We start from the raw sequence: 27,246 nt of genomic DNA, 5'->3' as shown, positions 1-27,246 counted from the left end.
TGAAAAACGCCGGTGACTAGAAGGAGTAGGTTAACAAAGCACCAACCTTAACCGAAGTCTCAACCTGCCACCTTAATTATTCAAACCTGCTGCATAAATTCTCCTTACCTGCATACGAAAAAGTCGCTTCCGGTCAGAACCCTGAAAACCAGCGACCTGGGGCATTGTTTTCCGCCTTCACAAACGTGCGATTTTCCCAAATATACATCTTCATTTAATCCTTTTTAAAACTCAAGATTGTAAGTGAACATGGAAAATGCCTGAAAAAACAGCTTTTTCTTGACAGCATGTGTTCAGCTATTTCTCACAAATACACAAGGACAAGAGGACTTGGCTGCTTTCACTGTAGATTGTTATTCATATCACAGATACATTCAGGTCATAAAACAAGAATATTAACTCATCGTGGTCATCTTTGCACCATAGCACACAACTGACCAGTTCTACATTGTACAATACACCCATCTTCCTAGCACTGGATCAGTAACTTATATACCGGTACCCCCCCCACCACCACCTTTACCCTACCAGAAAAAATGTACATCACAAATTGGACCCCTTCAAGTTCACTGACTCAACAGGGAGCAGAAATGGCCTATGACATCAGACTCAGGCATCATGGGAGCAAAGTTCTGGTCTGCTCAGTACGCATGTCCTCTCGTCCAGTTATACTGGAGGACTAGCTAGGAGGTTCTTTGATCAAATGCATTCACAGCAGGGCTCCCCTTAAAGCTGAGACTGGGAATGGGTTTGAGGGAGAAGAGGAGCAGTGGGTTGAGAAACAGTTGGGTGTGGACTCACTGTGTGGTAGAGGGTGCCAAGGGGATGGTCATGGAGGGAGGGGGAATATCATGAATGAAGGGAATGGAAAGAGTTGGGTGCAAACCTGGTCCTTTCCAAAAATCTACATAAACCAAGTGAGTAAGAAGAACAAAAACCAAATTCATCCAAAATTCAATATATATCATGATAAAAATAAACAATGAGCAATAACATGAAAGGGAAAATAACATGATTTTTCTGGGACTATATCAGACTAAATGGGCTTGGTCAATCCTCTGAGCTGGAGGAAGAGTCTGAGTCCTTCTGAGCCATGATGACGTCGTCCAAAAGGGCCTCCCTGTCAGAACTCTCGTATCCGCCTTGTGACAAGCTGTCGCCTCCTTCCATCTTAACATCAAAAGCTTGAGTCAGGAAAGGGGAATTCTCCAAGTCTTCGTCCTCCATCATGTAGGCCCCGTCTGAGACCAGGGTCTCTTCTACACCTCCGCCCAGGACTGGGTCCTCCAGCGGGGCAGGCTGAGGGACATGGTGGTGGTGGTGGCGGCGGACTCTCTTGGGGATGACAGAGCGTGCAGAGAGGAGCCGGTGGAAGAGGCTTTCTGGCAGAAAGCCCTGGAAGGACAAAATGGAGTGAACCAGGATCAGATTTTGGAAATATTTTACAATGTGAAGCAGAACTGATTCACTGAACTTGATGTGTGCTAGGGCTGGGTGATATGACGATATATATCGTGTCACAATAGATGTTTTCTATCGTTTCATATTATGCTCTATCGTTTATTTCGTTGTGTCGCAAATCACTCTTTACAGCAATATTTTTTGTCAATTGGACAACACTTTGTGTTCACGTGTGGAAGGAAATTAGCAACACAAACATGGAGGAGAGTGAATGTGACACAGAGCATGGAGACAGAGCTCGTACCTAAAAGAGGGGCTACTTCGGTTGTATGGACGTGGTTTGGGTACGAAGTCTGGCACGGACCAGAAAACAGTCCTCTGCAAAATATGCCTCAGGCCAGTCCCAACAACAGACTCAAACCACTAACATCTTTTACCACCTACGCAAGAATCATGTGAAACAGTATAGAGTCTACGGACGAGACCCAAAAAAGTATAGTCGAGTACTCAAATCAAACCCCCAATTCAAACGTTGCAAGAGGGTTTTGCCTGCGGCACACCATATGGCTAAGAATCACGAAGCTGGAAGGAGAGAACATCTGCAAAGACACGGTCCCAATATACACAGCTGAGAAACGGGGGTTTCGTGAGTTGGTGCTAACACTCGAACCAAGGTACCAAATGCAAATTGATAAAACTAATTAATGCCAAAATAACATGCAAAACAGGCAAGCCCCCAAAAATATAAATATATATTTATAGATGAACTATAGTTAATGTTTTCTATTTACCTTTAGATTTTATACATTAATATTTCATATTTTGTTACATGCTTAATTGAATATTTGCACAAAGGTTCTAAATAAAAGGAGAAATAATCAAATATGAGTAAGTACCTTTTATTTATAATAATAAAAAATGTAATAAGAAATAGGCCTTTACATGTGGTCATTTTATATAAACTATTTATTCATTGAATTGACAGAAAATGTGCTATATCGTGATATGTATCGTTATCAGGATTTGAAATGACCTATATCAGGATAGGAGATTTTGGCCATATCGCCCAGCCCGAACGTGTGCTATAAAAAGTTAAGGGTACTCACAGAGCTCTGGACCATCTCAGCCCATTCTGGTGCCACTGCACAGTCAGGGTTCTCCTCCAGAAACTCACTCAGATCCTGCAGCATAGGTCCATACGTAGCCCCAATCTGAATAAAAGGGAAAGAAAATCCACCCTTAAGCAATCAACATCCACAAATAAATATTTGACCGAGGATCCCAATGCACCCATGTAATTCATCCTTTGCCATTTCTCACCTTCTTTCCTGTCCTCATATCAATGATCTTAACCTTCTCACTGCCCAACAGTGCTGCGGTCTTCTCAGTCCTCTTCTTCCTCCTCCTCCTCTTCTGGTTCACAAGGAGCTGAGGGGGGGTGGCGGGACACTGTGAAAATCTCAAATGATACTGTATTTCTCACAAAGTGCAGCACTTCTGGCCAGAGCCTCAATTGAGACATAGGCAGAGACAGACATGGACATACTCTTCCAGGTAAATCTACCTCCAACATGTCTCCCTCCACCTCATAGTCTGGGTTCTCTTTCAGCCAGTTAGGCAGGTCTCTGCGGCGAGGGGCTCGCTCCCCACTCAGCACTGTGCCCGTCATGGCATCGACCACCGGGACTGCTCCATCTGGATCTGACAACTAGGTGGAAGATTATGAATGAGGCATGATAAATGCAAACATTACATGAATGTTTGAGTACGTAGATTTCAAGAGTTTGTTTCTTTGTCTGCACATCTGTGCATTATGAGCAGTCTTAACGTCTGACTATGACAACGTGCACTAGTATTGTATATATGTGTACTTCTTGTTCCCTACGCTTCCTGCGTCCGCTCCCCTCTCCCCCTGACCCATTGGACATCAAGGCATGCTTAGAGAAGGTCAGCTTCAGCCCCTCCTCCTAAGAGAGTAGGAAGTTAAAAAAAGGGGGTGGAGAAAGACAAGACAATTTAGTCATTCCATCTGTACCTCAGTCAAAGAAGCTTTATCCCAATGTACTTCAATGGCCTAAAAAGCTGAATCAGGTGTTATTACAGGGCTAGAACAAAATACTGATCACTCTGTGGGTCCCCCAGCACCAGAATTGATTAAACTTTTCTGTGTTCCTCTCATCTCACCTTCAGGAGTTTGACGGTGAACTCAGATTCCCGTCCGTCTGCTCCTTCTCCACCGGGCGTGCTGTTGCCTTTCCGCATGAGCCGTGCAAAGCTGAGCTCATCCACTGCCCCTAGGTCGTCAGAGCCTGGGTTGAGCTGGGCATCAGAAACATAGCGCCGCCCTGTTGGCCACTGCCCAGACAGCACCAGGGTACAGAGGCTGTCCAGCCGGTTTATCAACACACGGTCCTGAGGGAGAAACCAGCCAATCACTTCACCAAAACAACAATCCCTTCTACTGTACAGTTCATATTCAACTTCCTGTTAATACTGTATTTGAAGTACTAATGTGCAAGCATCCAAAACATCATCCACATATCTGGATCCATCCATACGCTATAGTTGCAGACTGTACATGTCCCCAACCTACATACCTTGGGCCAATCAACCCTGAATGGGTCAGTAAGGGACTCTGGTGGCGCACCATCTTGAGATGGAGTCATTGAGAGCAAGCTGTTTTCCCCATCTTCCTCCATCTTCAAAGCAGCTGACAACAGAATTTAAAAAACCTCAATGTGTGTTGTCTTATCTCAATCCTCACACTTCGATATCACTCAGTCCCCACTCACCTCTTTCCCTCTCTGTTTCACTGTCGCCACTGTCGTCAGAGCTGCCTGATCGCTGGGAGGAGGTAGACGAGCCAGAATCAGAGTCGGAATCGGAAATCCCTCCTACACTTCTTTCTCCTTTATTTCCTCCACTTCTCGGCCCTCTCCCCCTGCTCTTCTTCCATCCCAAGCCGGTCCGGGCTCGGCCCTTCCCATCAGGACGGGAGAGGTGTGTGATCTGGGTATTTGAGTGGCCGAGAGCCTCAGAGGCTCCAAGGATGCGGGACTCCTTGTCCAGACCCTCCTCTTCTTTGACGACTGAGCCCTCCTCTGCCTGTGGTTGGAGGAGGGGAGTGGCGGGGGCAGGCTGGTTCTGCTGGTTCTCGAGGTAGTCGTGGCGGGCCTGGCTGAATGAGAACTGCGGGTCAAGGAAGACCGAGAGCTCAGTGCGGCTGACGCCATGGAGGGCGGAACCCAGCATGAGCTCCCGGTCATGGGCTGGAGTGCTCCACCAGGCAGGCAGCTCGGAGCTGGGCGGGGCCAGCAGGAGGAGCTCCTCCAGGGAAGGGTGAGGCAGGACGTGCTCACGGAGACGGCGCAGCAGGCTGATGCGGTACAGGGTGCGAGAGGCTCGCTCCTCAGTGATTGGGGCCAGAGACTGGCCCAGCTCTGAAGGGTCTGGGGACAGAGAGAGGGGTTAGGGACCTGTCTCTCTTCAGATCTACCAAAATATTAGACACCATACACTGAACAAAAATATAAAAAACACAACATGCAATAATTTCAAAGATTTTACTGAGTTACTATTCGTTCATACAAGGAAATTAGCCAATTGAAATCAATTCATTAGGCCTTAATCTATGGATTTCACATGACTCTGAATACTAATATGCATCTGTTGGTCACAGGAAAAAAACAAGAAGTGCATGGATCAGAAAACCAGTCAGTATCTGGTGTGACCACCATTTGCTTCATGCAGCGCGACATCTCCTTCACACAGAGTTGAGCAGGCTGTTGATTGTAGCCTGTGGAATGCTGTCCCACTTAGGGATGTGGCGATCATGACATTTTGTCAGCCGGTGATTGTCAAACAAATAACTGCCGTTTTCACGGTAATTGACCGTTAATCAACAAACACATTTAGCATCTCCTGACTTCCACACTAAGCCTACAAACCACTGATGCAGACCTTTGGAACATCTACATTTTAAAAAGTCGAATAGATCCATGTAATATAGTCTACACCTTCACAATAAATCCCTTATTTTAGACAGGTCTAAAGAAACATGATATGAAGAAAATGTAGTCTATTTCAGAAGAACAGAATACTCAGTTGTTCTAATGTTATGCTCCGATCTGGCTATGCCATAAGGCTGTAGGCTACACTCATTCATTTAGCAGAAAAGATTTGCATAGAATTCTGTGGCATTATTTTATAATATGAAGAATACAATTGAACATAGCATAATAAAATACAATTATATTTTCTCCAAACGATTTTTGCAATATGCAGCTATTGCGTGTTGAACGGAAACAAAGAAACAGGTCCTCCTATATGCTTAATTTAGAGTTATTTATGCAACTTTAGTTGTGATACAAACGTTGGGCTATATGTTTAGATTTCTATTACATTCGAAGGCTGCATGAAGCAACTAACAATGATTTGAAAAAAGTTGCTTGAAAAAGGCATGAGCTCTGCTTTCGTTTTTCCTCGTGCTGCACACACTTCAGTCTCTAATTCACAATTTGACAAGCAATTGATAATGCCTTGAATTTCCCGGCAGCATCAACCTTTGTGTGGACGTAATGCCCCTTAAAAAAAAACATGCCTTTTGCAGCCAGTGGCCGTTGTGTCCTTGGGATGAATATAAATTAGAATTCCTTTCTCCTGGCTGCATGCGCCGAAGCACCTCTCACTCACATTGCTCTCTCAAATAGCTAAATTCTCATTAGACAATGCCCGTCACGTGATAGGGTATTTCTCAAATGCTACAAGTGAAGACAGACACATCAGGGATGAAACTGTGTGCGTCTTTATTCAATTCCGAGGTGCATATTAAAGATATTGGAAGAACGGTCCACATTTACTTTGTCAGCCAACAAGATAAGTAGGCCAAAAGAACAGCAAAAGCACTAGCCTATGTCAATCTAATATTCACCATAGTACCAAGAGCAACCAGGATGCCTGATTGCTCTTTAAAAGTGCTTTCCATCTTTCCTCTCCATCCCATTCAAAAGATGTAAAACTAAGAAGAGATATAGCCCTTGGTTCATCCCAGACTTGACTGCCCTTGACCAGCACAAAAACATCCTGTGGCGTTCTGAATTAGCATCGAATAGCCCCCGCGATATGCAACTTTTCAGGGAAGTCAGGAACCAATACACTCAGTCAGTTAGAAAAGCTAAGGCTAGCTTTTTCAAAACAGAAATGTGCATCCTGTAGCACTGATTCCAAAAAGTTTTGGGACATTAAAGTCCATGGAGAATAAGAGTACCTCCTCCCAGCTGCCCACTGCACTGAGGGTAGAAAACATTGTCACCACTGATAAAACTACGATAATTGATAATTTCAATAACCATTTTTCTACAGCTGGCCATGCTTTCCACCTGGCTACCCCTACCAACATCTCAGCACCCCCTGCATCAACTTGCAATCTGGTTTCTGAGCTGGTCATGGGTGTACCTCAGCCACGCTCAAGGTCCTAAACGATATCATAACCGCCATCATCGACCTGGCCAAAGCTTTCGACTCTGTCAATCACCGTATTCTTATCGGCAGACTCAACAGCCTTGATTTCTCGAATGACTCCAATCCAAAATTAAATCTAGAAATCGGCTTCCTATTTCGCTGCCAACATACCCTCCTAAAACTGACTATCCTACCGTTCCTTGACTTCGGCGATGTCATTTACAAAATAGCCTCCAACACTCTACTCAGCAAACTGGATGTAGCCCATCACAGTGCCATCCGTTTTGTCACCAAAGCCCCATATACAACCCACCACTGCGACCTATACGCTCTCGTTGGCTGGCCCTCATTACATATTCGTCACCAAACTCACTGGCTCCAGGTCATCTATAGGTCTCTGCTAGGTAAAGCCCTGCCTTCTCAGCTCACTGGTCACCATAGCAACACCAACCCGTAGCACACGCGCCAGCAGGTATATTTCACTGGTCACCCTCAAAGCCAACACTTCCTTTGGCCACCTTTCCTTCCAGTTCTCTGCTGCCATTGACTGGAACAAATTGCAAAAACCACTGAAGCTGGAGTCTTAGATCTCCCTCTCTAACTTTAATCATCAGCTGTCAGAGCAGCTTACTGTACCTGTACACAACCCATCTGTAAATAGCACACCCAACTACCTCATCCCCATTTTGTTACTTATCCTCTTGCTCTTTTGCACCCCAGTATCTCTATTCTCTACTTGCACATCATCATCATCATCAGCACATCTGTGATTCCAGTGTTAATGCTAAATTGTACCTCCCTACTCTTCTACATTTGCACACACACACTGTCGTCATGGCCAAAAGTTTTGAGAATGAAAATTAATATTTGTGTCAATGTCTGTTGCCTCAGTTTGTATGATGGCAATTTGCATATACTCCAGAAGGTTATGAAGAGTGATCAGATGAATTGCAATTAATTGCAAAGTCCCTCTTTGTCATGCAAATTAACTGAATCCCAAAAATACATTTCCACTGCATTTCAGCACTGCCACAAAAGGACCAGCTGACATGTCAGTGATTCTCTCATTAACACAGGTGGGAGTGTTGATGAGGACAAGGCCGGAGATCACTCGGTCATGCTGATTGAGTTCGAATAACAGACTGGAAGCTTCAAAAGGATGGTGGTGCTTGGAATCATTGTTCTTCCTCTGTGTTCCATGGTTACCTGCAAGGAAACATGTGCTGTCATAATTGCTTTGCACAATAAGGGCTTCACAGGCAAAGATATTGCTGCCAGTACGATTGCACCTAAATCAACCATTAATCGGATCATCAAGAACCTCAAGGAGAGCAGTTCAAATGTTGTGAAGGCGGCTTCAGGGCACCCAAGAAAGTCCAGCAAGCGCCAGAACCGTCTCTTAAAGTTGATTCAGCTGCGGGATTGGGGCACCACCAGTACAGAGCTTGCTCAGGAATGGCAGCAGGCAGGTGTGAGTGCATCTGCACGCACAGTGAGGCAAAGACTTCTGGAGGATGGCCTGGTGTCAAGAGCCGCTTCTCTCCAGGAAAAACATCAGGGACAGAATGATATTCTGCAAAAGGTACAGCGATTGGACTGCTGAGGACTGGGCTAAAGTCATTTTCTCTGATGAATCCCCTTTCCGATTGTTTGGGGCATCTGGAAAAAAACTTCTCCGGAGAAGACAAGGTGAGCGCTGCCATCAGTCCTGTGTTATGCCAACAGTAAAGCATCCCGAGACCACTCATGTGTGGGGTTGCTTCTCAGCCAAGGGAGTGGGCTCACTCACAATTTTACCTAAGAACACAGCCATGAATAAAGAATGGTACCAACATATCCTCCGAGAGTAACTTCTCCCAACCATCCGGGAACAGTTGTGACTAACAATGCCTTTTCCAGCATGATGGAGCACCTTGCCATAAGGCAAAAGTGATAATTAAGCAGCCCGCGGAACAAAACATCAATATTTCTTGTGCATGGCCAGGAAACCCCCCAGACCTTAATCCCATTGAGAATTTGTGGTCAATCCTCAAGAGGCAGATGGACAAACAAAAACCCACAAATTCTGACAAACTCCCAAGTGTTGATTATGCAAGAATGGGCTGCCATCAGTCAGGATGTGGCCCAGAAGTTAATTGACAGGATGCCAGGGCAGATTAGAGGCCTTGAAAAAGAAGGGTCAACACTGCAAATATTGACTCTTTGCATCAACTTCATGTAATTGTCAATAAAAGCCTTTGACACTTATGAAATGCTTGCAATTATACTTCAGTATTCCATAGTAACAGCTGACAATATATCTAAAGACACTGAAGCCACAAACTTTGTGGAAATTATCTCATTCTCAAAACTTTTGGCCACAACTGTACATAGATTATTCTATTGTGTTATTGACTGTGTAATTGTTGTTTTGTCACACAGCTTTGTTTTACCTTGGCCAGGTCGCAGTTGTAAATGAGAATCTCAACTGGCCTACCTGGTTGAATAAAGGTCAAATAAAATAAATAAATAGTACAATAGTTGACCTACTCTATCCTGTTTGAGAAATATATATTCCAAACATAGTCGGACAGTTATGGGATGCAATAGAGCCCAAATTAATACAACCACTAGCATAAAAAAAAACTTTTATACTCAATTAGGCTGACGCAACAGATCAGAATGTTTAGTTGAACATTTTTTGATAGCCTAATAGTTTATTTCTTCAGCAATGCGCACACGGCAGTAGGCTATAAGCGCGAAAATTCCAAAATGCAATCAATTAGCTGGAAAACACTATTCTCAAAAGTGACTGGAAATGTGATTATGCATGTAATGCCTTTATTATTAAGAAAGGTGCCTTTTTATGGTGAAAATTCTCCCCCAAACTTGAAACTCACACGCTGCGTATGTATGCAAATTAGGCTCTACACTCATTTTAAAGCGGATTAAATGTGCTTAATTTTAAAGTTATTTGGACACTTCAGTTGTGATACAAACCTTATAGGCATTTGGGCTAGGCTACATGAGGTGTGCGACTACGATTTGAAAAAGCAAAAAAAAAAAATGGCATGCGCTGTTTCTTGCCTTTACTGCACCCAAGCTGTTCAGGGTAGCCTAGTGGTTAGAGCGTTGGGCTAGTAACCGAAAGGTTGCAAGTTCAAATCCCCGAGCTGACAAGGTACAAAATCTTCTCGTTCTGCCCCTGAACAGGCAGTTAACCCACTGTTCCCAGGCCGTCATTGAAAATAAGAATTTGTTCTTAACTGACTTGCCTAGTAAAATAAAGGTAAAATAAAAAACAAGTGATAGGCTAATGTTATCCCCATCAGACTATTCCTGATTTCATTTGGTCTTTGTACTAAATCATATAAGTGTGAAATTTGTTTTGATTTAGAATGGATCATTATCATGCACCAGTCTCGAAACAGGGGCAGGGGAAAACATTTATATAAAATGTCATCTATGCACTTAAATCGTGAATGGAGGACGCTTTTCCCGTGGTCAATTTTTATGCCAGCCAGGTAGGCTATACTCATATTGTAAAGAGAAGCAATGTGCTTAATATTAGAAAAGTTGAGATTTAAATATAGTAGGCATAGACTCTAAAAAGGTGATGGGATCCTTTTAATAGAGTGCACCACTGTTTTCTCAAGCAATTGCATAGCCTATAGAAAATGTTATGCAACATTAGCTCTCATGAAGTGTTTGATTAGATTTTCGAAAAGATTTGCATTGATGTTAGAGTGATTAGAGAGACAATAGAGTGCTAAGTACCAGGCAGTTAGCAAGTTTGGTGGGCTACTAATGACCATCAGCAGCATCAGAGCTTGGAGAAGCCCAATTACCGTGACTAAACAGTCACGTGAAATTTGACTGCCATCATGGCATTATTACAGTCACCTTAACAGCCCTAGTCCCACTCCTCTTCAATGGCCGTTCGGAATTGCTGGATATTGGCGGGAACTGGAACAGGCTGTCATACACGTCAATCCAAATGTGCTCAATCAAATCAAATTTTATTAGTCACATGCGCCGAATACAACAGGTGTAGACCTTACAGTGAAATGCTTACTTACAAGCCCCTAACCTACAGTGCAGTTTTAAAAAATATGGATAAGAAAAAGAGATAAAAGTAACAAGTAATTAAAGAGCAGCAGTAAAAAATAACAACGGGTGACATGTCTGGTGAGTATTCAGTCCATGGAAGATCTGGAACATTTTCAGCTTCCAGGAATTGTGTACAGACCCCTGCGACATGGGGCCGTGCATTATCATGCTGAAACACGAGGTGGAGGCGGATGAATGACAAAACAAGGTGTCTCCGGACCTCGTCACGGTATCTCTGTGCATTCAAATTGCCATTGATAAAAAGTGTTTGTTGTCAGTAGCTTATGCCTGCCCATACCATAACCCCAACGTTGACGTCAGCATACCACTCGCCCACACGACGCCATACACGCCGTCTGCCATCTGCACGCGACAGTTGAAGCCGGGATTCATCTGTGAAGAGCCACCAGCGTGCCAGTGGCCATAGAAGGTGAGCATTTGCCCACTTAATTCAGTTACGACAGCGACCTGCAGTCAGGTTAAGACCCTGGCACGCAGATGAGCTTCCCTGAGACGGTTTCTGACAGTTTGTGCAGAAATTCTTCGGTTGTGCAAACCCAGTTTCGTCAGCTGTCCAGGTGGCTGCCAATTGCCTCAAATCTTGAGACATCTGTGGCATTGTGTATGACAAAGTTGCACATTTTAGAGTGGCCTTATATTGTCCCCAGCACAAGGTGCATCTGTGTAATGATCACTCTGTTTAATCAGCTTCTTGATATGCCACACCTGTCAGGTGGATGGATTATCTTGGCAAAAGAAAAATGCTCACTAACAGGAATGTAAACACATGTGCACAACATTTCAGAGAAAGAAGCTTTTTGAAAAATGTCTGGGATCTTCTATTTCAGCTCATGAAACCAACATTTTACATGTTACGTTTATAGTTTTGTTCAGTGTATTTGACTGATTTAAAAAGGTAGACTCAACGATATGACATTGATGCAGAAAGTAAACAGCACAGTGGCTGAATTTCCACAATAACTAAGAGCGTTGAAGCGCAAGGCTCAACTTCTCTGCTGTTTGGGTCCCGTGGCTACCACGCTGTACAGAGTGAGATTGTTTGTGACGGTGTGAGAGCGAAGTCTTGCATCTCTCACATCTCAATATATGCGGTGCGTCTCGTGGCAACGTCATTTTGCTGAGTCTACCTTTTAGTGACTACACACTGTATCAACACCTTGACTGTAATAACATTTGATGTAGTTCTGACCTTCTCCGGAGGCGGGCCGCAGGTTGCACACCCTCCGGCACATAGCCATGAAGCAGCGGAAGTAGCGGCTCAGACTCTCGTCAGTCTTCTTTTCTAGACGGGCAAATGTCCGGAAGCGAGCCCATTCCAGTTCAGCCTCTTCCCCCTCTGGGGTATCTGCCTCTTTCTTTATTTGCTCCACACCGAATGTGGACACCACACGGTAGAAGTCACACTCCTCTCTACGGGTCCACCTAGCAAGGAGACAAAAGACTAATGTTTAAAGTAGTAAAACACTAAAAACTCACTCTCAATCTTATACTGTTAGGGACAGTTCGAAATTCACATGACCCTCCCTTTGTACTGTAAAAATAAAAAATCTCACCCTCCTTGATTTAACATTGACGCTATATTTATAATTATATGTAACACATTTTCCACCAACAGGTTGTGCCAATGTACCACACTCAACCAATAGCCCTGTGGTTAGACCAGTAGCCTTGTGGTTAGAGCGTCGGACTAGTAATCGCAAGTTCGAATCCAAATACAAAGCTGTCATTCTGCCCCTGAACAAGGCAGTTAACCCACTGTTCCTAGGCCATAATTGAAAATAAGAATTTGTTCTTAACTGACCTGTCTAGTTAAATAAATAAATAAAAAATTAAAATGTAGTAAACGGCAGGACAAGGAAGTGAAACCGGGTCACTGGCGTAAAAGCCAAACACCCTACATCGTGCCAATAGAGTTAACCCACTTTGTAGGAAACTGGATCATGGCTCATATAGCGAGGATTGTGATGGTTGATCGCACCATTGAAAGCATGTCCCAGCCACATTAGTGTTTCTGTACTGCACATGGCAGAGTATACCAAACAAATGTGCACCCGATTCATATAAATCATCATGATTTATCATGATTTGATCCGTATCATTCTGCTACTTTGCAGTCAACATTTAAAATTGGGAAGGTTTTTGGGGAAAATCATTGAAAATGACTATAAGCACTCATTGCTGATTTTATAGAGCCGATAAGCTATAGCTATCTTACCTTTAGAAATGTTTACTTCAGGCTGACTACAAGCATCTATTGAGTTGCAATGTCCCATAAATATAATATCCAAATCAACTTTAAGAATCTACAAAAATCAGTATATTACATTTGTATAGCCTCAACAAGATCAATAGGTGACCTTAAAGCTGCATGTCACATCTGTTCTTTCATGCACAATGGCTCTCCACTGCCCATCAGCTTGTCCTCTATGTTCTTGTGGATTTATATAGAAAATTGGTTTTGTTTGATATGATTGCTAGTTAACCTATTGCAGATTTGGACAAACAATCCACCTACCACTGTTGTCACATTGGACAGAGGGCAGAATAGAGTTGACTGTATAGTAAGCATGCTGAGAAGTGTAGAACATAAGGGAAGTATTGATAGGGGAGGAGCATGCAAGCAGGTAACATTCGGCTATAAAACCTTCCACTATTCTGGACCCACAACCCAGTAAATTTCAAACTGTCCCTTACACCATACAGAGACATTAAACAAACATATCAACAACTGTACCTCAGTTTCAGGACACATATGCTTGCAGAGTTAATAGTTGAGGGTAGTAGTTGGTACCTCTGTTGGCGTTCCTGGCGTGCAATCTCCTTCAGTTTACTGGCCTGCTCACACCTCCTGCGCCTACGGTCGCCCTTCTCTGCTGCCTCCACCTTCAGCTGCTCTCTCCTGTAGCTGCGCTGGTATGCCGTGATTAGACGACGGAGCCGCGCGGTAAGTGATGAGCTGGTCGGCCACTCACAGGCTCCGGACTGGCCAGAGGGCGGCCCCTTGGCTTTAACAGGCAATGCCTTGTCCTCAACACAGATATCATCATCCATGTTCAAGGAGTCAGCCTGGGGGAGAGAGAGATTATCATTCATGTCAACAATATTCTACAACCAAAATCAAATCAATGAGAATAATAAGCACTGATTCACACCTCCTCGTATAGGTCTTTGGTGTGCCTTAACGCAGGCTTGAACTCCGGGTCTTCAGAATACTTGTCATCGTCTCCTCTGGGGGAATTGTTTTTTCAAGTTAATGTTGGTGAGGCCAGCTCTAAATAATTCTGTAATATACAGTTAACGGGCTGTTTGGTGAGGTGCTAATAAGGTTAGCCAGTGTAGCTCACCCGTCTCCCAGCTCTGCGTCTGCAGAGTGCTGCTCAGCATCAATGGCTTGGTCGTCAGGGCGACCAGCTCTCTCCAGGAAACAGAGACAGTCGTCGGCACGCATAGTAGTGTACATCTCATACCCTGGAGCAACACACTGTGGAGTTACTACAAAACACACTCACTAAACACCACGTTCCTAAACAAACTCCTAAATACCTTTTCACATTCACACACACCATGTTTGAAAACTCCGACGAGGAGGGAGCGGTCTGCCTCTGTATCCCACCAACCTGACGGCACCTCAAGCTGCTCCATCTCAGGCATCCAGATGTCAATATCCCTACGAGGACACAGACAGATGGATTCAGTATACACCTGAGAGTGTGTGTGCATGTGTAGATGTGTGTGTGTGTGGGCATGTGTATAGCAGATAACAAGGATTTTTAATAGGTTGAGACCTGGCATCAGCTCCTCTCAGCACAGAATCAGCATGTTCTCCAATAACTTCCTGTCTCAGGTAGTACAGCATACGTACTCTCAGCAACACCCTGACGACAAGGAAAGGGTTAATGCTCTGACACTGAGCACAAACACTTCAGTACTCTTTATAGAGGTTGAGGGTGAATACACACTGACTTGTTGCACTGGTGCTTGAGATGTTTGCGGTAGCTGTCATCCAGAAGCAGGGAGTCGGGGTTGTACTTGCGGATCCACTCCACCTTCTGAACATCAAAAGAGCTCTGAGCCTTCACTCTCTTCCCCTTCCTGCCCCGAGGAACAGGGATGGACAAACCTAGACATAGAAACACATTAAAACATATACGCAGGACCCTGGAAGGCAACGCTAAAGTGAGAGAAAATACATGAACAAAGTTATCCAAAACAGCAAGAAATATTTAGACAATGTGTTCGGTCCGTACCAGAGTGGTTGAGGAGTGTGTGGGGTTCGGTCCGTACCAGAGTGGTTGAGGAGTGTGTGGGGTTCGGTCCGTACCAGAGTGGTTGAGGAGTGTGTGGGGTTCAGTCCGTACCAGAGTGGTTGAGGAGTGTGTGGGGTTCAGTCCGTACCAGAGTGGTTGAGGAGTGTGTGGGGTTCGGTCCGTACCAGAGTGGTTGAGGAGTGTGTGGGGTTCGGTCCGTACCAGAGTGGTTGAGGAGTGTGTGGGGTTCGGTCCGTACCAGAGTGGTTGAGGAGTGTGTGGGGTTCGGTCCGTACCGGAGTGGTCCGTACCAGAGTGGTTGAGGAGTGTGTGTGGGGTTCGGTCCGTACCAGAGTGGTTGAGGAGTGTGTGGGGTTCGTCCGTGGGAGTGGTTGAGGAGTGTGTGTGGGGTTCGGTCCGTACCAGAGTGGTTGAGGAGTGTGTGTGGGGTTCAGTCCGTACCAGAGTGGTTGAGGAGTGTGTGGGGTTCGGTCCGTACCAGAGTGGTTGAGGAGTGTGTGTGGGGTTCGGACCGTACCAGAGTGGTTGAGGAGTGTGTGTGGGGTTCGGACCGTACCAGAGTGGTTGAGGAGTGTGTGGGGTTCGGTCCGTACCAGAGTGGTTGAGGAGTGTGTGGGGTTCAGTCCATACCAGAGTGGTTGAGGAGTGTGTGGGGTTCAGTCCGTACCAGAGTGGTTGAGGAGTGTGTGGGGTTCAGTCCGTACCAGAGTGGTTGAGGAGTGTGTGGGGTTCAGTCCGTACCAGAGTGGTTGAGGAGTGTGTGGGGTTCAGTCCGTACCAGAGTGGTTGAGGAGTGTGTGGGGTTCAGTACGTACCAGAGTGGTTGAGGAGTGTGTGGGGTTCAGTACGTACCAGAGTGGTTGAGGAGTGTGTGGGGTTCCCGGCCGTTCTCTGGCGGGGTGATGAGCTCCCAGATGAAGCTCTTAATGTTCTCGTCTCCACGGTAATGAAGCAGGCAGAAGACCAGGATGACCCTGCAGATCGTCTCCACGTCTCGCTCCCCGAGGCGCCGCTTACAGCGTGCATGAGACAGGATGTCCCTCCAGCGCCCCCACCTGGACAAACAGGTCGCAGAGTGAGAAAGGAGGCTCAACACAATAGCATGGAGCTTACTTTATTAGAAACTCCGGTAACAACTTCACTATCATATGTATTATAACTACACGTGTTCAGAAAATTAAAAAAACTCCAGGCCCTAGCCAAATACACCTACCCGTAAACAAGCAGATGTTTCTCTACACGGAAGCAGTCGGTGCGGCCGTAGCCGTTTCCGGTGTGGCGCTCGGAGCGCCTGGAGGACCGGGACTGCCGGGAATTGGCGGGCGGGTACTCGTCGTCGCTATCGGGGTCAGATATCTCCCCACCCTCACCCCTCAGGGTGGCAAACTGACGGGTCTGCTTCCTCACCCTGGGCGTGTCAATCACCAGAGTGTTCTACAGGGATGTGAGAAAACATAAGGAAAATGAGCCTTTCTCACAAAAAACAAGCACAGAGTAAACATACACACGCCTGAGACGTCAGTATTACCTTCCTGTTCATGGAATCAAAGTCTATGTCTGCCCTCTTGGCCCACTTCTGCCAGAACTCGGGGTCATCCAGGGCAATGTCGGTCCTGTTCTCGGTAGCCACGAAGCTGGCCTTGGAGAAGGTGGAGCCCTTGCCCTCGCTCTCAATGGTGATGGTGGTGGCTCTCCTTTGGAGGATCTGGTCAATGTCCTCCTCACAGAACTTGGAGCCCTCGTCCTCCTCGTCCATAATGGCAGCGTACGCCCCCTTCCTCAGGAGGTCCTCGATCTCCTTCTTGGAGAACTGCTGGATTTGCTACGAAACGGGTGGAACAGGACGGACATTAACCAGTTAGCATCTAAACAAACAGCAGACAAAAAAAAACTCCATATTAAGTAAACAACAGCTTGGACCTCCTTACTCCGTTGACATTGCTCTCCTTGTTACCGCTCATGCTCTGCAGTACAGCCCGGTCCAAACCCAGTTTGAGGCTGGCCTTGTCTAGCATCTCCCTCTCATAAGAGTTCCTGGTGATCAAACGGTACACCTTCACCGCCTTGGACTGGCCGATACGGTGACACCGCGCCTGAGCCTGTTGGGAGAAGGCAGGATTAGTACATCACTAGAATGCCATTTGTACAGTGTGGTAAGGGTACTAGGACGAAACATTGTAAGGAACCAAACACAAAAGCGGAAGATCAGACATTACCTGCAGGTCGTTTTGAGGGTTCCAGTCTGAGTCAAAGATGACGCAGGTGTCAGCAGCAGTTAGGTTGATGCCCAGACCTCCAGCCCGTGTACACAACAGGAAGACGAAACGGTCCGAGTCTGGTTTGCTGAAGCGGTCAATGGCTGCCTGACGCAGGTTCCCTCTCACTCTGCCATCAATACGCTCATACAGGTATCTGGGCAGAATGTTAATAAAGACAACTTCTTACTCATCTAGATTACTCTTCACATCCAGTCTGTCTACTTTTAAAATTACCCACATCCTAGTCTACTACCACAGACTGATAATGTAGTAAAACAAAACTTACTAGCAAAATCTATTGTTTTCAACATGCCCATACCCGTTGATGAGGCAGGCAGTCGATCTAGACCGTCATAAATCTAATTTTATTTGTCACCTAAGCCGAATACAACCTTATCATGAAATGCTTACTGAAGAGTCTGACTTGGGTAACCGGAGTCTTTGACAATTTTTTGGGCCTTCCTCTGACACGCCTAGTATATAGGTCCTGGATGGCAGGAAGCTTGGCCCCAGTGATGTGTTGGGCTGTACGCATACCTCTTGTTGATGAGGTAGTCCTCCAGGATGTCCAGGCAGCGCACCATCTGGGAGAAGATGAGCACCTTGTGTCCCCCGGCCTTCAAGCGAGGAAGCAGTTTGTCCAGTAGGACCAGCTTGCCTGCGGATCTCACCAGCGCCTGCAGGTGAAAGTCTGGGGCCACGGGGTTGTAAACATCCCTCAGCTCAGCCACAATCTTCTCCTCTGCCCCTGGACAGAACAGATAGAAGGGGGGTTACTATCCCATTGTATACCATTGCATCCTGGGAAAGGTATGAAGACAGTGGCGTATACAGATGAACAGTTGGAGTGATGTTAGGTCAACAGATGCTGTGGTAAGCATCAAGTGACTGCATGCTCGCTGCATTAAGAGTCGCTGTTGGGGTTATTGTTTTTGGAGGAGGAAGGGTATTGAAGTGTTGTTGTGGTGTAAGGTACCAGTAATAAGGTAGGGGTGGTTGCAACACTTGCGTAGCTCCATCATGGTGTTGAGCAGATTGGGCACGTTGCTGTTGCTGGTGGCTCCCATGCTGAGGAAACTGAAGTTCCTCTCTAGGATGGCTCGGTAGTATTTCTTCTGGACATCTGTCAGCTCCACCTGTGTAAATAAGGTTGTATTAGCTTGATGGTTATGGTCCATTAAGAAAAACATTCTGCTACGCATATACAAGGTCACCTTGGTTATATGGTGCAATATTATTAATTTTTGAGTGTCAAATCTTACCTCAATGATGGTCTCCTGTTTTGGCGCCAAGTTCTTCTCCACGTCCTCTTTGAGTCTGCGCAGCATCATAGGCTTCAGAATGGCCTGGAGCTTCTGGACCTGCTCCTCTGTTTTGAGGTCTCCAAAGTCACGAAGGAATTCAGACTCTGATGAAAACTGAGCTGGCTCCAGGAAGTGCAGCAGACTGAAGAGTTCCTCCACTGTGTTCTGGAGGGGGGTACCAGTTAGAAGCACCTTATGCTCCTGAGAACCAGGGAGGACAGGGGAGTGGAATAGAGAGTGGAGGAGGAAGACAAGGAGATGAACAGAGAGAAAAAGAGGTAGAGGGGGTGTTAGTATGCCTCTTTTTAAACAAGACCAAAATGTTGTCACATCACAATACATTTGCCACCCTGTCCCTTAGACTATCTATCCCCTGATTACTCACCAAGTCCAGCATCTTGAGACTGTCCAGCAGCTTGCAGTTGCGGTTCTTGAGGCGGTGAGCCTCGTCAATGATCACACACCGCCAGGAGATCTCCCTCAGCTCAGGGCAGTCGGACAGAATCATCTCAAACGTGGTGATCAAGGCATCAAACTTATATGCCCCTGGGATCAGATGATCCTGTAATACAACACTCTAGTTAGAGGAACTAGATGTCGATGTACCAAGAATCAAATTATCTGAACACGAGGGAATCATTGTCTTCCGACAGTTCCTATCCATTATTCTGTTCTAAGGTTACACAAACAGAATGCAACACACACACCTTGTCATCCTTGCAGTACATCTCGTACTGCTGGATCATCTGCCTGCTGGCCAGGCTGCCGTGGTAGACGATGGCGTTCATGTCAGTCCAGGTGGCAAACTCCCTCTCCCAGTTGGTGATGGTAGAGAGAGGAGCGATGACCAGGAAGGGGCCCTGGACCCCAGCACCAAATACCTCGGACAGCAGAGAGATGGACTGGATGGTCTTCCCTAGACCCATCTCATCTGCCAGGATACAGTTCTGCCTGTAGGGCGAGAGGATGTGTTAATACAGGTAGAATGGGATGTGAAATGCATTCAATAAAAGAAACATTAGTACCTGTTGTACCAGTTGAAGAGCAGCCAGTTGACTCCTTCTAGCTGGTATTCTCGGAGTACGTTCCCACTCTTATACTCTCTGAATTCCTCCAGCTTCTTCCATGCAGCTGCTTGGGGTCGGGGCTAATGAGAGGAGTGAATGGTTTAGACTGTGGAATGATGACATATTGGATTAAAGCAGTGGCACTACTCACATGGAACGTTGTGAACACACACAACCAGTGAATACCCACACGCACCGTTCTCTTGAGTTGAGGTTGGCGGTCTTGGATCTTTCTGAACTCCTCCACCTTGCCCTCGTCCACATCCTCTCTTAGCTCCCAGGTAGCATCTTCATAGGGCAGAGAGCACCACTTCACCAGGTAATACACCACCGGCTAGAAGATATAATACACACTTAGACAAATAATCCTAACCCAGAATTTTCACAATGAGATCAATTCATGGTTTTAATTCATGGTTTACAAGAACAGATTAAGACTTGTCCTTTAGAGATCAGAAATCAGTCATTGACTTCTCTCACCTCTCCATTGTCCACACTGTTGGACTCATCCAGGATCCGGTCCACCTCCACATAATCTGGGTTGAAGGGCTCCTCTTCCTAAGGACAGGAGCACAGAGAGGATAAGACACACAAAAAACACAGCGAATCCCTAAATTTACACCTCTATACACATACCCACCTACTTCACAATCGGAGAGTTTCTGTGAAAGAGGCCATATTATTCCCTTACCTCCTGTAAGAGGTGTCTCATCTGTGCATGTTTGGCCTTGAATCTCTTGAGCTTCTGATGGATCCTCTTGTCTCTCTCCAGCTGCTCCAGAGTGGCCCACTCACAGTGCATGTAGGAGCTGAGAGAGAGAACAGGGGGGTCAGGGGTCAGCCATGGATGTAAAGGAAGACACTCCCCATGCACTGTTGATCTTGGATGCTCCACAAACAATTTCATGGGATCTCAAACCAACATTTTAGTCAATATACATCCTTAGGAAAGAGTGAAACTTACTAGTTCTTATATTTGACAAAAAATTCCTCAGCATTGATGTAATGTCCTGGAGACACCTTTAAAATATGAAGAGAGGAACAAACATGATACATAATGATTTGCAACTTCTTAAATTAGCAATATCCCCAAATACTAACAATCAACAGAAAAAAAAGCACAGTAAGCACACTCACCTCCTTTTTAGTTAACCTCATGGACAAAACTTTGTCAACAATTGCTGCATCTTCCTCATTGGGGTTTTCCTGTGATACATATACATGTGTTATACAGCTGTCATGTACAGGTGATAAGATAACCAACCAACACTCACTCAACAGATCTGCTCAAACCTGATCAAAATCTCCCACTCACCACAAAGAACTGCATGCTGGAAAGGCTGTCCCCGTCCAACTGCAGCTCCTGTTTGAGCTGCTCTCCCATCAGCTGCCCCATTGCTCCTCCGGTAATGGACGCCACCGCCGCCGTCGTGGTGGTTACGTCCACGTCCTCCTCCGGTTCGTCCTCGTCGTCAGTGATTTTGATGTCCAGATCCTCAGTGTATTTCTTCCTCTTCACCTGACGGTTGGAACGTCTCTTCTGGTGGAAGAGGGAGATGACATGGAAAAAAGTCAGACATCGGTCAGGAAGTCTTGACAAACATCCAGTGCAGTACTGTACGTATTATGGGAGGAGGGGGGGTTGTGTGTAAGTGTGTGTCAGTAGGAGGGACGTGACTCACCGCAAGCATGTCCTCATCCAGGGCCTTAGAGGGAGAGGCGGGGCTCAACTCCCCATCAGAATGGTCTGAGGAGGCATTCCTCTTCCTCTTCTTACCCCCCACTAGAGTGATTGTACTGGGGCGAGAGACAGGGGAGGATGAGAACGAGAATTAGTTGGAGAAATAGATACAACACCCCCTAAAAAAAGACAGAATGGGAACATCACAACTTACTTGATCTTTGCCTTGCTTTTGCTCTTGCTGCAGCCGGTTCCAGCCGCCCTCCTGGTGTCCCACCAGCAGCCCCACCTGCTGCCTTGGCTTTGCCCTTCTTTTCTGCACCAGTCCCGCCCTTCCCTGCTGCCGCCGCTGGGCTCTTCTTCTTACTCCCTCCTCCCTTCTTCTTGGCTCCAGGTGTGCCAGTGGTCGTTGCAGCTGCCCCTTGGTCAGCAGCCTTTTGTCCAGCAGGCAGTTCGTCCTGGTTGAGGACTCGTGGAATGTTCCTCTCTCCCCGGGCCTTGGCCCTGGCAATGGCCTCAGCCACAATACGGTTGGCCTTCTCCTGCTTGCACAGGGTCTCCAAACGACGTACAGGCTCCTGGGCCTTGGCTAGCCGTATCCCTGGTGACGACATAGTGGTGGTGGTGGAAGCGGCGGAGCCAGCAGCTGAGGTGTTGATGACCTTCACTACGGAGACAGCTCTGCCTGCTGTCGAGGTGGCATTTGTCTGTGGAGATATATATACATAGATAGATAGAGATACCTCTTAAGTTGTTAAGAGGCAAAATAACCTGAACGTGTAAGGTTTGACAAGTGAGATTTGAAACTCGATACATCTATCATGTAGACGTGTGTATATATACAGTACCAGTCAAAAATTTGGATACACCTACTCATTCAAGGATTTTTCTCTATTTGTACAATTTTCTACATTGTAGAATAATATTGAAGACATCAAACCAATGAAATAACACATGGAATCATATAGTAACCAAAAAAGTTACACAAATCAAAAAATATATTTTATATTTCAGATTCTTCAAAGTAGCCACCCTTTGCCTTGATGACAGCTTTGTACACGCTTGGCATTCTCTCAACCAGCTTCACCTAGAATGCATTTAAATTAACAGGTGTGCCTTGTTAAAAGTTCATTTGTGGAATTTCTTTACTTTGCGTTTGAGCCAATCAGTTGTGTTGTGACAAGGTAGGGTTGGTAAATAGAAGATAGCCCTATTTGGTAAAAAAAACAAGTCCATATTATGTCAAGAACAGCTAAAATAAGCAAAGAGTAACAACACTCCATCATTACTTTAAGACACGAAGGTCAGTCAATCGGTTTCTTCAAGTGCAGTCGCAAAAACCATCAAGCGCTATGATGAAACTGGCTCTCATGAGGACTGCAACAGGAAAGGAAGACCCAGAGTTACCTCTGCTGCAGAAGATACATTCATTCGAGTTACCAGTCTCAGAAACTGAAGCCCAAATAAATGCTCCACAGAGTTCAAGTAACAGACACATCTCAACATCAACTGTTCAGAGGATACTGTGTGAATCAGGCCTTCATGGTCAAATTGCTGAAGAAACCACTACTAAAAGAACACCAATAAGAAGAGACATGCTTGAGCCAAGAAACACAAGCAATGGACATTAAACAGGTGGAAATCTCTCCTTTGGTCTGATGAGTCCAAATTTGAGATTTCTGCTTCCAACTGCTGTGTCTTTGTGAAACGCAGAGTAGGTGAACGGATGATCTCTGCATGTGTAGTTCCCACCGAGAAGCAGTGAGGTGGTGGCGTGAAGGTGCTTTGCTGGTGACACTGTCAGTAATTTATTTAGAATTCAAGCCACACTTAACCAGAATGGCTACCACAGCATTCTGCAGCGATACTCCATCCCATCTGGTTTGCACTTAGGGACTATCATTTGTTTTTCAACAGGACAATGACCCAACACACACCTCCAGGCTGTGTAAAGGCTATTTGACCAAGAAGGAGTGATGAGTGCTGCATCAGATGACCTGGCCTCCACAATCACCCAACCTCAACCCAATTGAGATGGTTTGGGATGAGTTGGACCACAGAGTGAAGGGAAAGCAACCAACAACTGCTCAATATATGTGGGAACTCCTTCAAGACTGTTGGAAAAGCATTCCAAGTGAAGCTGGTTGAGAGAATGCCAAGAGTGAGCAAAGCTGTCAAGGCAAAGGGTGGCTACTTTGAAGATTCTCAAATATAAAATATATTTTGATTTGTGTAACACTTTTTTGGTTACTACATGATTCCATAGTTTTGATGTCTTCAATATTATTCTACAATGAAAATAGTAAAAAATTGTAAAAAATAAAGAAAAACCTTTGAATGAGCAGGTGTCCAAACTTTTGACTGGTGTGTATGTATGTATGTATGTATGTATGTATGTATGTATGTATGTATGTATGTATGTATGTATGTATGTATGTATGTATGTATGTATGTATGCATGTATGTATGTATACCTGTGGTTGCAGCAGCAGTTTGAGGGGCACGGCTAGTCTCTGTCCACCTTGACCCTGGGAGATCTGAACAACCTGTGGGCTACTACCTTGCCCTCCGGACACCAGCTGAAACTGCAGGACAGAGACCGTTCTAGTTACAGATCAAAGTCTTCATAGAACAGGTCAGTATTTCTGATTAGTTAAGTGAGAGTGGAGAATTTCCTAATGACTAATTCAAGCCACTCCTCCTCCTCCTTACCTTGGGTCCCCCCTGTTGGTTGGGTTGCTGCTGCACTTGCAGCTGGATGGTGAGCACTTTAGGCTGTGTCCCCGTCTGCCCTGCCCTTGCCTGGGTGAGAGCAGCCAGCTGACCCCCCTGGAGGACCAGCTTCCCTGGGAGATTACCCAACACCAGCCTCTGCTGCTGGCCCTGCTGCAGCTGACCCGACCCACCGACTGTCACAGCACCCCCCTGGGCCGCACCCCCCTGAGGCTGCTGCAGCACCAGGGTGATCCTCTTGGCTTCACCCTGAGAGGAGAAATGATCAATTAGAAGATGCTAATTTAGTTAGAAATGTGCAATCTTGAGACCTGAGGTGAAGAGCCCTGGTTAATGGAGGTTACTGACTACTGAAAACATAGTATTTGACAATCCTGATGGTTAGGCCAAATTGAGCTCAGAGGGCAACCTTACCTGTTGTGGTACTGTAGTGAGGGTGACCCCTTGTGGTCGGACTGTAGTGGTGCCTGTAGCAGCAGCAGTGACCTGTGTCTGCATGGCAGACTGCAGCTGCACCTGTGTCTGGGGCTGTAGCTGGATTTGCGTTGCCTGTCCTTGGGTCTGGAGCTGCACTTGAGCCTGGGCTTGGGTAAGCTGGGCTTGCGGTATCTGCACCTGGACAGTCTGAGTCTGGCTTTGGGACTGGCCCTGAGGAATGGAGATCAACTGTACCTGCTTCAGGGGTCCGTTGGGCGACTGAACCAGCCTCTGTACCCCAGTTCCCACCTTCACCTGTCCCTGCCCAGGAGACCCTTGGTTCAGGACCGTTCCTCCAGACAGTATCTGCATGCCGGGCCTGAGTTGGGTTCCAGACAGTACCCTGGCAAAGGTGACCTTCCCCGCTTGGGAGCCTGTCCCAGCAACAGTCTGCAGCAACTGTGCTTGCCCCCCAGGTCCTTTCAGGATGACAATCTTGGCACCTCCCTGGCCTCCGGCCTGCTGGGTGATGGCAGCTAGCTGCTGAGGAGTAAGCTGCTGTGCGATCTGTGTAAGCTGCTGTGTGGTGAATTGTTGTGTGGTGCCAGTAGAGCTATTGACAGTCAGAGGTGAGCTCAGCAGGACTGTGGCAGCCCCACTGGTGTTACTGGCTACAGAAAGTGTTGTCTGAGGTACTGTTGTAGCTATTGAAACAGTCTGAGGGAGGGCAACCGGGACTGGGGCCAGCTGCTGCACAGGTACTGGGTCTGGGATGGTTGGAGCTGCCACTGGTATGCTGAGCGCTGGGGTGGAGAGGTCTGGGGTTGGTTCAGAGGGGGGGTCCACCTGCCCCAGAGCCAGTTTCAGAGCCTCCTCCACAGGGTCTGTGAAGGCATCGTCTGGCAGGGCATCCAGGTTAAACAGTGGCGTGTCATCAAAGAGGTCCATGATGGGGTCTGCCATTTTTCCCAGTCCACAGAAGATATAGAGAACAAAACAGCCTTGCTCTCAGTCAGAAAGATAGGTAAACTGTAGATCTGACCAGTATGTCCTAAAAAAAACTATTGGAAAAACAAAAAGATCATAAATATCCTTCTGTGATTAGATAACCAAAACACATTTCTATCAAAACGTCAATCACTTACTAAAATGGATTCTGAGGTTTCAGTCCTGTGCAGACAATTTACGTGGGCTTTGTCTGTGTATCCTCTAATGACATATTTGGGTAGTGTAGATGGCGGGGAAAAAAAATCTACATTTAAGCTAGATACCAGAGAAAGAGGTTCGCCCCTATCCTCTTCCTTGTTTTCAGTGCCTACTTCTCTCTGTGTGCAATGATCCCCATCTGAGAGATCATTCGCTGATGTCTCTTTCCTAAAGAAGACAGAGAGAAGATAAGGGGTTAGCTTAACCAGGAAAATCACTATTCCAATATACTTACTGAAAGTAGCAGGCAGTGTGCCATGACTCTCGCTGCTCTTGGTGGGATGAAATTGTCTGAGTTGTCATGTGGTATCTAGTTAGCTAGTAACGTACGCTAGTTCGTAATGTAGTTAGTAAGCTAACTAGCGTATCAGGGGCCCTGTTGCTGACGTATTTTCACGATTTTGGTGAAAATAGTATAACATAAAAGCTTTGTTTTAATAATACGAAAACAGTCGATGCATGCAGCTTCAAGTAGGGGTTCTGAAAAGCTATCTATATCGTCATTCCCGTATTGTTTACCGTTTCCCGGAATCATAAGTTGATCCATCGATGCTAGCTAGCTATAACAACAACAAACACTAACTCGTAGTTTGTTTTTCCTTCAATAAAACATGCCTTCATTGTGATCATAGACTATTTTACGAGCAGTGTTTGTATGGAAAGTAATAGTTTAAATGGCAAGTGGGCGAAAAACATCCGTCTAGGATAACATGGATTCTTTCCGACCGTGTTGCTCTCCGCAAACCCACTTCAGTACAGATATAACGTTAGCATTAAATTGCTATTTGCTTTGGATGAGGCTGTTTTGGGATAGATCTATTTTAAATGGTATAGAAAAACGGTACTATATAATAGGTCAGTCAATAGGTTGCAGCATCTCCATAATTTACTGCATAACGTTACCATCCACTATTTCAATCTCATCAACAAACCGGACCAAACCAAAGGCAACGTGCCACAATAACCATAGTCTGTCTACGATCAGACACGGGTAAGGCCGCAATACTATTTGGGTTGGACTACGTCTGTTCATCAGAAAAAATATCCCCTAATAACCGTACTATCCACTGCCCCGACTCTCAGTTATAATTTAGGGGTGCTAAATGTACCTTTCCATCGACACACATGGCTTTCTCCGTCTCACAACACTGTACGATTACAGGAAACGGCCAGCAAAGAGCAGGAACTAACGTTCTTGCCAGCGAAAACGTTGAACGTGTGCCCATCGAATCCCATCCGCTTAACTATCATTGGTCTGAATTTACACAAACCGGCAGGATTCTAACATACCATTGGCTTAATACGGCGGTCCATCATATAATGAACGGAATGCTGGGCGGG

The 27,246-nt window shown here is 45.9% G+C and overlaps 1 protein-coding gene across 1 annotated transcript; it reads right to left on the bottom strand.

Annotated features, from left to right (window-relative positions):
* Positions 1-335: 335 nt before the first annotated feature.
* On the bottom strand, positions 336-27,118 carry LOC135511431 (chromodomain-helicase-DNA-binding protein 8-like). The gene is given in 40 exon segments (XM_064932940.1): positions 336-1,395; positions 2,508-2,612; positions 2,722-2,829; positions 2,966-3,109; positions 3,273-3,368; positions 3,586-3,813; positions 3,999-4,111; positions 4,194-4,850; positions 12,161-12,393; positions 13,763-14,037; positions 14,124-14,199; positions 14,316-14,439; positions 14,535-14,638; positions 14,757-14,846; positions 14,935-15,091; positions 16,092-16,294; positions 16,453-16,673; positions 16,768-17,061; positions 17,168-17,338; positions 17,456-17,651; positions 18,035-18,245; positions 18,474-18,633; positions 18,760-19,002; positions 19,187-19,363; positions 19,509-19,752; positions 19,827-19,948; positions 20,065-20,202; positions 20,349-20,426; positions 20,560-20,677; positions 20,833-20,888; positions 21,006-21,074; positions 21,184-21,408; positions 21,551-21,665; positions 21,764-21,810; positions 21,813-22,256; positions 24,024-24,134; positions 24,262-24,531; positions 24,697-25,760; positions 25,845-26,073; positions 27,015-27,118. Coding segments are annotated over 38 exon segments (7,734 nt in total). The 5' UTR covers positions 25,663-25,760; positions 25,845-26,073; positions 27,015-27,118; the 3' UTR covers positions 336-1,050.
* Positions 27,119-27,246: the final 128 nt, after the last annotated feature.

Source organism: Oncorhynchus masou, chromosome 3 (assembly GCF_036934945.1).
Source record: "Oncorhynchus masou masou isolate Uvic2021 chromosome 3, UVic_Omas_1.1, whole genome shotgun sequence".
Taxonomy (NCBI): domain Eukaryota; kingdom Metazoa; phylum Chordata; class Actinopteri; order Salmoniformes; family Salmonidae; genus Oncorhynchus; species Oncorhynchus masou.
This window is presented reverse-complemented; position numbering and strand designations above follow the sequence as displayed.